Source organism: Diprion similis, chromosome 1, assembly GCF_021155765.1.
Source record: "Diprion similis isolate iyDipSimi1 chromosome 1, iyDipSimi1.1, whole genome shotgun sequence".
Classification (NCBI taxonomy): domain Eukaryota; kingdom Metazoa; phylum Arthropoda; class Insecta; order Hymenoptera; family Diprionidae; genus Diprion; species Diprion similis.
The window spans coordinates 11,839,359-11,851,380 of record NC_060105.1 but is presented as its reverse complement, the minus strand read 5'-3'; the positions used below and the strand labels follow the sequence as shown (position 1 = coordinate 11,851,380).

The 12,022-nt window shown below is 33.5% G+C and overlaps 1 protein-coding gene across 2 annotated transcripts in view; it reads left to right on the top strand.

Moving 5' to 3' along the window:
- The window catches only part of LOC124410551, a 103,342-nt gene that overhangs the window by 78,472 nt on the left and 12,848 nt on the right, over window positions 1-12,022 (top strand). For both annotated transcript variants that reach the window (XM_046889030.1, XM_046889021.1), the window contains one exon: window positions 11,224-11,359. In XM_046889030.1, the coding sequence (XP_046744986.1) occupies window positions 11,224-11,359 (136 nt within the window). The remainder of the gene's footprint in view (window positions 1-11,223; window positions 11,360-12,022) is intronic.

The following is a 12,022-nucleotide window of genomic DNA, read 5'->3' as shown; positions in this document are numbered from 1 at the left end:
GATACAGTTAAAAAATAGCTTTACTGGATAAAAATATTTGAAGTTAATTAAACAAATACATTTCAAATTAGACGTAAAGATATATTTATGCAAGGTCAATTCGGGACGGAATTTCGCATATTTTTCCGCACGAGTCATGCATGTATGAGACTCTGAATTTGGCCTGTTCGGTGAAGTTCGTTTTCGTTTCGTTTCGGGCTCATTCATCGATGTGTATAAATAAATTGGCGAGGATACGTCGTTCAATATACGTACACACGCTACGTATTGAGCACGTAATTGAAAGAAAACAGACACTCTTTGATTAAATTCTCGGCAAGCAGAGAGAGAGAGAGAGAAAGATAGAAAGAGAGAGAAAGAGGGTTGAAGCCTGTCTGGCACTTGGCTTAACTATCAGGTGCGAATTGTTGAATTCTTGATCAATGCAAAAGAAAGTACCTAATGATTTTCAAAATGACGAAACCTTTCGAAAGAAAAATTGAAAAATTTATGTCACTCCGAATAAAAAAGCTCGAGCTTTTTGTAGCGTTGTGAGTTGAAATGTGTTTCGAAATTGATGAATAAATTGACGTGAGAATACAAAAAAAACAAAAAAAAAAAAAAAAAAAAAACTTGTTAAATCATAAACGGAAAGTTTTAACAACGAATTTCTTTCGGTGAAATGTGAATTTGGTCAAAGGTTTATATAAATTGTAGGAAAAAATTACAAGTTGATCGGAAAACGGCTGTCACACTGACACATTATTATTATCATTATTGTTATTATTTATTAACGAAATCTGTGCGTGGGTGGTAACGAGAAAAATAGTAGAAAAAAAAAATATACAAACTATATAATAAAATTGCAAAAGTATTGGTTAAAAAATATTCGAAATTAAAAAATAAGCTCAAGAGTTTCACTTATAATCTAAGTACTCAATAAAAAATATATTTTTTTATAATTAAAAAATTTCGAGACGGCAAAAAGATTCCACGATCGAAATGACTACAGATTTTTTGGTAAAAAGAATTGGAGAAACAATTTGAAACACGTGGGCATTGAAGTACTGGAGCACAGCTTTTGAGAGTACGCTAGACCGTAAGAGAGCTGAGGTTAAGTAATTGGATTTCTTAGACGAAAGAAAAACGTAGATTTACCGCCTCGAGCTGCGGCGATAATCGAGCTAATATCATTAAGTGGACTCACCGTCGGTATACTTATGAGACCCTAAAAAATTGCTTCTCCACAAGGCTGCACTGCCGCATATGAATGTCAGGTTACTCTTAAGTCTGATCTTATTTCACAGCTTCTCGCGTGATCGTTCAACGAATCTTATTTTCAATCGAGGAACCGTTCAGATTTCCTCAGGACTTTGGTGCTGTTGTTTATTAAAATGGTTAATTATTCATTTTTAATTACTAATTACATGAAGAAAATTGTAATTATCATAAAAATGATTTATAATTATAGAAAAGAAAAATGGTAATTACATTTAAAATAATTAATAATTACAAAAGAAAGTTGTAATTATACTAAAAACAATTAATGATTACAAAGCAATTACAATGTAATTATTTATCGTTTTCAGTAGAATTACAATTTTCACTTTGTAATTGTTAATTATTTTGAGTACAATTACAATTTTGACTATGTAATTATTAATTATTACAAGTATAATTACAAATTTCTTTTGCATTTACTTGTTATTTCGATTATGATTACAATACTCTGTTGAGATTATTAATTAATATCAATGTAATTACAATTTTTCTGTATACGTATTAATTATTCTAGCAGTGTAATTACAAATGTAATTAATTAGTTGCAACGCTGCCTGCAACCAGAATTATTTCTGTAAATATTTTATCGTAACCTTATACGAGGATGATCAGAAATTAACTTGTTTCAGAGACTGTGAATCGCAGTTCTTGATTTATAACGTTCTATCAAAGGATATTCGTACGGTAAAAACGTTTGCATATTCAAGAGGCAATTGATTCGCCAATTTATGAAGCTAACTAATTGAACATTTGGGTTTTACCAAATTGTTTGGAAAAAAACTTTTGCAATATTGTTAGATCTGCATTTTGATAATTATACCGCATTCTGACATTTCGATATAAAACTCCGAGTTCTTATTACCTTGAAACGAAATTATCAAATTTAACATTAGATTATTTAATATTTTGGGCTGTAAACTGAATATACTTGCAACCAACAAATCGACTGTTCACGTCACATGAATTTTCTCAATTTCGTTCATTTTTTCATAAATTTATTTAAACTTTAGTACAAACCTATTTGATTTCTATCTAGCCAGATAAGAATCTGAGTACGAATAGATACAAGAAATGCGAATCATTGAAATGACTTTCTCATACTTTAAAGTAAACTTTGTTCGAGTTAAATATTGCTTAGTCAGTAATTGGTGAATCAATTACATGCCATTACTATTTGTAATTGAAAAAAAAAAAAAATTCTTTTACGTAAAGTATGTTCCGGAAAATTTAACATTTAAATAATTGAATCCTGAATTTAAATTTACTGAATCGCAATTCGCGGTGCCTAAATAATTCCTCTGTTACGCGGGAAATTCTTTGCTCGAAATCGTTTCATACAACAATCGCTGTTGGGAAAGGCGAGTGTATGCGACGGGGATTATTAATTATTACGCAACGGAATATTACTACTCGATCACTCCTGCAATTTATCCGCGATGAAAGCAGCGCGTACAGTAATTTGCGTCTATATACCTTATACCTCCGGCAATTTGTCCCGCTTGATTCAGCTTCCATTTATTGAAGGCATAAACCGTATACTTGAATTATTTCGCAAGCCTGAAACGGAATGCACCAACTGCTAACGGACATTAATTGCATTATACGCTTTGAGCTTGAGTCGGAACTTGCCTGCACTTGGACAAAATTCAATCCATGTATTCGCGAAATGTGTGTGTGTGTGTGTGTCAATATTTTTACAGTCAAAGTTTATATAAGATTTGTTTAAAGTTGATTTCACGTTCACTTGATAATGAATGTCCGACAGGTGTTCGTTACTTTCAACGTACAATTTAAAATCGACTAACAGATTTTTGCAAATATTGAAAAACTCCGTGACTTTGAATCTTTATGTAAGAATAATAACAACCAGCGTTTAGTTTCGAAGTAAATAGTTCACTTAAAATAAGTCTGAATTAAAAATATTCCAGATATTCGTTTCGAGAAAACAATAAATTTTTACAATTAAACATTTTCCTCAAAAACTGCTACCGATAGATAAAAAATTACTCGACGTTCTTGTAGGGCGGAATATTCTACATCGAATTATATACTCGTATGTCGAAAACTGAATCGGATTAACAAATTCAAAAAACGTAATTCTACTTATCGACGGCGTGGCATCTGGACAACTTCTATAAAATAATTTCTTTTTTTCTTAATTCTTCTTTCATTTCTCCAATTTAAATTTCTCTTCAGAAATACAACTCATATAACTAAAATATAATATAAATAAACACCAGCGCAGCCGCAGTTTCAAATGGCAAAGTTTACTCCTATGCACCCTGCAGTTAATAATGCCCATAAATATGCATGAAGAACGCACAACCTGCACAAAGTGCCAGTACAATATTCTCCTTCTCTCTCTTTTTCTCTTTCTCTCTTTCTGTTCAACGTGTTTTTTTTTTGTTTTTTTTTCTCTCGTGCCTGTGAGTATTTGACCCCGTTCACGTTTTACTCACCGCATGGTTTGTTCAATGCCTTCGTATTCGCATTATTTGCATACGCATATTTATATGCAGGTGAAGTGCTGTGTTCGATCCAGCTTAATAGATCACGCGTGGGTTAGACTCGGATTTGAATTGTGTGATTCTTGGATAGAAAATCGACAAGAAACGGTGCTTGCGTATGCATGTTACACGAATATTTTTCAAGATTTTATAACTGTTAAAAAAGACACTGTCTCTCATTTTTTTACAGACGAATATATTGGCTGTGGTCTTATGGATATTCATTTTTAAATAAGCAAACTGGCTGTCGTTAAATTACAACTTTCATCTGCAACGTCAAATTTATTTACATGTGTGTACATATTTAGAGTCGCATAATTAATTTTTTTTATCACAGTAGGAGATAAATAATTCAGAAACTTTTATTTCGACAAGTTCCTTTCTTCCCCCGTCGAGTCATACTTCTTCTCAAAGTTTTCGAAAAACACTTGGTTTTTCTTTTTTTTTTTCTTGTTTCCCTAGTAAGTCAAACTTTTCTAGCAGATAATTAAAATATCTATGAAATTTCCGATTGCTTTTTACTGGCGATGTCACTTTTTTTTTCTTACTCTCTTTTTTTTGTTATTCGAAGTCGGGTGCTTAAAAAAAATTTATGAAATCGCTTTGTTGATCGTACAGCATACGTATCGAAATCCGATAAACATCTTTCTCTGAAATAATCCTGCAAAAAATTTTTGAAATCAATCAATTTCTCTGAAAGTTTAAACAAATATCACTTTCTGAGCCTTTCTGAAAATTATCCTGAACGCTGAAACTTTCTCTTTTTATTTATTCTATAATATCAGGTCCTTATATTTTTTTACTTTTCACAATTTTTTCAAAATTGATATTTTCGAGCATCATTTAACTATAAAAATTTCTAAATTTGAATAATTTTCAAAGCTGTCCGCAACGTCCAAGTTTTTGCAAAGGAACATTTTTTCGGTCAACTATTCGATTCAAAATCCAATTTCAGTCGGCTCTAGAACTGTTCTTAAACTGACGTAAATTAATATGATTAAATATATATATAATATGAATAAATTAGTAAGATGGTTGACACGAAGGAGTTAAACGGTGCTTCGTAAAGTCTATTTGGAGAAGTCAACATCGAAACACTCCCTGTGCTTCACGCTCCAGCGGAAGTCCCGGTGCAAGGCACCAGACTTCCGGTCGCCTCGGCTATTCGTGGCTTCTAAAAGCCACGTTTCTTTGCTCACTGATGCTAGCCGATGCAGGTGCAAAGTACCGGATCAACGAATCTCTGCTTTCGTTCGGATTCACTGTCACTTGCACTTGTTTACACTTTCCATGATACTTATCAGGCTCGGACATGAATTACTGGCAATTTTTTTCGTACTCAAAGAACAATTCTTTGTCATGTTTCAATTTCACGTTCAAAATGTCGATTATTTTCAGGAACTTTTTATTCAAGTACAAAACTCGATTGATAACCGTAATCGTCGTTTCAGTTTTAATTGTTCTTCTGAATGAAAGAAAATTTAAGAAGTATTACTAAAGAAATACTTTTTTCATACCAAGGGTCATGAAAAACCAGAGTGACTTGCACGGTTTTTTGTTTCTTTTTTTTTATTTTTATTCTTACCTTCTCACACTGTATGGTTGAAACTATGAAATTGCTAACAAGTTATATAATTTTATTGGCAGATATAGAGGTGTTCAATGTTACGCAACCTGACGTAAAAATGACCAAAATTAATCGATTACGTTTTCCCGATTAATCGAGTATAACGATTATTTTTCAAACTCGTTTAATCAACCGACTTCATTGTTTTTCCCGATAATCGGTTTTTGGTTTCTACTACCATGAACAACGCAATACAATATCAATTTGTGTGATTAAAGTGTCTATTATAAACATTGTCTTATTTACTGAGTATCGATTTGACATAGTAATCGAAAGATAAATGAATATTTCTATCTGCTATTGAAAAATATTTGGAATGAAACTATAAATAATCAAAAAAGTTTTACGCTATTAAGACTACATACTGGAATATACGCAATTTTGATTTCAAATGCACCGTTTCTTGATTAATCGATTAATTTTTATCGAATCAATCAAATCACGTTCGATTATTGTTTTATTCATTATTTTTATATTAATCTATGCATCGATTATTTCTAGCTTAGTGGCTATCGCGTCGGTGTTTAAAAGGCACAAAACAGAGTTTGTCCATCCATAGGTGATGCAATTTTCGAAATTACAATAACACGCGATGTCTTGATCAGGATTATTAAAAGTGCGTCGCACTACTACCGGAGTCAGGCCTGATCCCCGGTCTTTGGCCATTCAATAATCAGCTTTATTATAACCGTCAACAGAGTTTATATATGTTATACGCATAACATATATATGTGTACACACGTGCGAAGTATCGACGAAAACAACTCGACACGCGGTGAACAGCTGCTTTTAAAATTCACTAGTGAATAAATCTTATCATTCCAAGGTTATTCGACATAGGCACTAGTCCAAGGACGGTGTGGATCACCGGTCTTATGGAAATTCACCGCGATGTGTTTATAAAAGAATAATGCTACGCTGATGTATAATTAATTGCATTTTTTCGAAATAATTTATTTGAAAAATGTATCGTAAAATTGAAATTCAACGTCGTTTTCGATCGCAGATACATCGTGAAATACGAAAAATCTTTTGAGATCGTTGTTGAATTTCGAAATTTCGTTATTGAGAATGAAAAAAGTTTAAAAAATTGGATAGATCTTATTATTGTTAAGAACATTCTCAGGTTCTGGTTACACAAAGTTTTATGCATATCTGTAATCCAACGTACTCAAACGAACGTAACGAAATGAAATACTACAAGCCCGTCTTTTGATCGGTAACGCGATGTAGCAGTTCTACCTTTACCGACGGAGCGAACTCAGCCGTTTTTTTCCTATATTAAATAAACAAACGAGCGTTCCAACCAAGGAACGCTCGGCCATATCGGCCGTGCGTCCGCCCGATCGCGAGAGCATCTTTTACTTACGAAATCATTGCAATCGCTAGTTTTCATTTAGCGGCTTTAATAATGCATGAAAACAGTCTCACGATGGCTCATTTTACTCCTCATTCTTTTCGCTCTTGTGGAAAGTCCCTCAAATATACACTTTTTTGCCCCTGAAATACGGAAAATGTGGGAATTAACGTCAAAAAACCACATATTTTTTGACGATTGTCAGGATATGAGTAACCTTCCTCAATTGCTATGCAACGTAGAAATTTCAACCCATTTCATTCGTTTTTTCATTTAATACAGAAAGAAAACTCATGAGTTCGCTCGGTCGGTAAAGGTAGGACTGCTACATCGAGTTGAACAACATCATCTCTTACTTTCTCTGTATAATCAATAACCCCAGTCATCCTCGTGGTGTACCTAATGATCGAGGCGGAAGTAAAACCCGCAGGCATACATCGCGGCATGTAATATTTCTTTAACTGAACGCGCGCTGCCTAATGCCTTTGCCGTTTTGCAATTGGGTTAACGACTTGAGCGATAACGTTGCATAACAACATCAACCGCATACATGCTTGCGAATATCCCTCTGAACCTTCACGCTGCATCTTTCCTCCACTTAAAACTTGCAGCGATAATGTTTTCCCTCCGGGTGCGTTCATATAACACGCAAATTACACTTCCCAACTGGTGTATTTTATACTGAGGTTAGGTTAGGTTAGGTTAGGTTAGGTTAGGTAAACTTTCCTCGCACTTTTCGTCCAGCGAACATCTTGAATAAGCTGTAGATCTTTCTATATTAGAAAATCAATCATATTTGATCTCTTTCTTTTCAAGTGTTGTGCACATAAGTTGTTTATTTGGTGTCTTACTCGGGTTACTGTATAAAAATACTATTTGGTTACGTCCTCAGGACCCGATAATATTTCAGGATCGGGTCGTTGTCACGCAATTCCGTTACATCGATTAAATCGGCTCCTGATCATGTTCTCCATATCAAAACCCAATCGTTGAATCGAATGACTTACTTTTTGCGTTAGTTTTCGTTGAGAAAATCAGTTTCTTAGTTATGTATGTCAAGCACCTCGTCTCTTACAATTGGTGCTCATCATCACCGGAAGCTACGTCGTTTTTATTAATTTTATTAAAGATCTTTCACGGATTGTCAGTGTTTAGGAAGTGCTGTGCGATTAATCGATTGATCGGCAGAATCGATCAATCGACCAATCGTTTTTCTGATCAATCGATTAATCCACGGTTTCGGTTAATCGTTTTTCCGATTAATCGATTAATCGGTTTTTCGATTCATCGAAGTCATCTCATAACAATTCTGCAGGTCAATCTGTACATGAATCAAAACTGTGAAGTACTCGGAAATAATCGGAAAAATTATTAATCGAAGCTACCGATTAATCGATTCATCGGACAGCACTAGTTTCGAGTAAAGACTGAGAACCTCGGGTGAAGTAACCAATTGAAACTCTGCCGCACTTCAGGCTGTCGCGGTTGGCCGATTGCCTTTGCAGGATCGTGGCCTCTTCGTCTGATCATCGAGAAACCATTTCTCGCGTAAACGGTAAATCGGCATTTATGACGCGGATTGTCGAGGCGGTAAATAACAAGACTTCCAGTTAATCGAGAAATTTATCCGAGACAAATTTACCAAGAGTTTCATCAATTTGACACGATACTGAAACGTTTAATATTACGTGGAAAAAATAAATAAATAAATAAATTCTAAATGTGAATAAATTTGAAGAAAGTAGGTTTTTGCAATAAGGTTTTAAATTTGTCAGAATAAAAACGCGATTGATTCAAATAAAAATTAATGCATATCAGGCAAACTGATTTTAGTAGATTCGTAAACTACTCAAATTCAGCTGCTTATGGTGCTTCATTTTTTTTTTTTTTTTAGGTGAGCACCCGGGAATTGGTACTTCGGGTTACACGAAAATTGCGCAATTTTTTTACTTCACTCTATCGGCTTGATAATCCTAATTTACTGCAACCGTGCTTTCGTTTTTGATGAGGTTCGTTGTAATTAGTCTAGACTTTGAGCGTGTATTCACCGCCTGAAAAAAATTCAAAGAACATGCGACGTGAATTCTGCTGCGAACTTGTTATATCGGACGTTTTGTATTTGTGTTGTATGTACACTTCACAGTTGTACCGCGGTCAAACAATGAGAAACCAGTTGTATCGAGAATTAATTTGCACCTCGAGACTCTCGCGGTTGCAGGTATAACTGTGTGTAACATTAACGAAGGCGTATAAAATGTTCGGTGACCGCAAAGAGTTGAATAAGACGAGTTTGAACAAAAAATCCTTTTCATGTTATTCAAGAATTATGTTTATTTTATTCACGTTATTATCAAATTCTTCATCACGGTCACGTGGTTTTACACGGTTCGACAAACTTTTCTTTTTTTTTTCTCTTTCAATTTCCAACAGCTTTGAGTATTTACATGCTTTTTGTTTCTGCCGAATTAAAAAGAATAATAATCACAAGAATTGTTATAGTTGATAATTTAATTTCCGACAATCGACGTGATCCAAATTTGAGAAATGATTGCGGCTCGAATATCTAACGGCACATTTTGTAATTTTTTCTATTCAACGATTTGGGAACATAAAAATTCATAGTAATTAAAGTATCACGTATCGAAAAACACTTGTGCTTGGAATGTATGCTAAGAACTTTTCAAAATTCTGCAGAGATGATTTAGCAGTCATTTCGTCATTTAGCATACTACACTGCATATCCCATTTGTAACCAGATTTTCTAAGTATGTAAAGATAAACATGAAATATCTGAGTCTCCAAGGTACTTAGGGTAACCGGTTACATCGATGCAATTAATTATCTCTTTGCTATTCACGGTCTGACCAATGACGCAAAGGATATACCGCAAAGTTTAAATAAATTGAACCACGGATTGGTTAGTTATTCGCACCGTAGTGGATGGAGAGATTTTATGCGTATGTACATAAAAGCCGCCATTACCTTATAACCAGGGGTCATACAGCTATATATATATATATATATATATATGTATATATTGTTGTAGCACATCTCACAATCAGGATGCACGCAAACTCTGCGAGTCGAGATTTGTCTGGTTGTTGGCAGTTCCATGGCAGTTTTAACGTTTAATAAATCACCATTTGTATTAAAAAACTGTTCGGATGACAGTTATCGACGTGGCGCAGAAATTCTTATCTCCCAAAAGTTGTTTGGAAGCGATATAATTCGAGCACGTTTATTAGACGGAGTTGAAAATATTTCAAAGTATTTAAAAACTTTTCAAACAATGATATGTACGTAGATTATATTGTATGTATATTTATTTTATTCGGAAAGTTTTTAGAGGTTTTTTTTCGAATTTTGAATTTTGAAAAGGTGAAGCTATGAAAATGTTTGAATATCAATAACACACAAACATTTGTGTAGAAAAGTAAAAATAAAAATGAAAAATTGAGAATTTTTAGAGGCGGTACTGTCATCGCAAAGGTTTTAACAAAATTGATAATCGTAAGGGTAATAACTGATAAAATTGGATGGAAATGTATGAATATATATCTATTTTATATTGTTATTCTGATAATCGCATTAATTTATTATTTTACTATCGTGACGGATATAGTAATTATAATTATGCTGCATGTATGCAGATACGTAATTGCCACCCGTTGCATCGGCGATTAACCGTCAATTAACGCTAATTGCCAACTCTTGTTATGATTAATATATAAGTGCTCGTGAAAGTGTGGATTTCTGAAATACGATAAGGATCTCAATCGATCTATGTAAGAATGCCTAATGTTATAAATATCACTCCGATCTAATGCATCGTTTAAGACTTCTGTGTAAAATAATCGATGAAGTAATTATTGCTTTGATTGTAGAAATTCCGGAGTAATAACCTAAGCAATTATAATTCGATTTGTTAAATGCTTTGCAATTGCATTAAAGTTATTGATATAAATTACAATTACGAACAATTGCGAAAACGAAAACCCCGATGAAATTAAAGAATGAAATTATGCTGCAGATGTGAGTCGATGGTATTGAAACAAGTTTTTTTTTTTTCTTATTTAGAATATATCCATAGTGTTTTAAGCTGTCTTGAAAAGGCAGTTTGACATTGACTGATAAAAACGTCATATCTAAATGTGATTATACAGGGCGGAGATTAACTTCGCGTTATGATCAACGTGTTTGCGGTATTTTTTTAGATTTAGAATTCGGTTGTATTTACATCATTCAAAGATCGATCTTAACATAATATCACACACGTGTCATCAACCTTTGTTTCAGTCACGTTATATTTTTAGAAACTAGTCACTTTGGCCAATTTTATATCCATTTCTCAACCGATTTATTATTCTTGTCATTTTTCTTTGTGATTTTTGTTACATAACTTGTAACAAAAATAAATTCTAAACATATCATCATTTGCCTGAAATTAACTAACTCAGACTCATTCGTTTCAGTTGTCTACTGCGACTACACTGCATCTGGAAGATCGTTGCAGTTCCTGGAGGAATATATCACCAAGGAAGTTCTTCCCTGTCTCGGTGACACACGAACGTCAACGTCAATCTGTAGTCTGCAGTCTTCTTTATTTAGGTCAGTCAATTTGAAATAAACCTCGAGTACCTTATACTATTTTATTATTACGTTTTATTTTCAAAGACAAAAAAACTGATTCACGAAAAATTGAATTTAACACACTTTCCACTGTCAATGGATATGACAGCTGTATGTATTATAGTTATCTGAAGAAGAACCTCGGGGTGTAACGTTATTTTTATCGAAACATGTGTTCCTCATCTGGACGCTGTCATAAAAAGTAAAAATATATGCATATTGAAAAAAAAAAAAAAAATAATATATTCAACCGTAAACACAGGCGTAGTAAGGTATCATAAAATCGAGAATAACTGGAATATACTCCAGTCTCCCAACTTGGGAAATATCGGAATTTTACAGCGTTTTACGATTATTTGAAAGTCACAAGTGTTGCATAGAATTACGAATCGCAATTTCATTTGCTCAATAAGATTGACATCTTTGTGTGGTTAGAATTAATTTTTGATAATAAAATTCAGTTGTTAGGTTCTTGAAAACTTTAGGCACAAATAGTTGAAACTTAATCGATAAATTTGCAAAAAAGATACTATTTTTATGCCAAAGTACTGATGCCGAAAGCTTCCGATTATAATCGTGTAATTTCGTTCGAAGATTGACATTTTTGTATTTTTCAATTACTGGTTTCTTTAACTCTGCGAA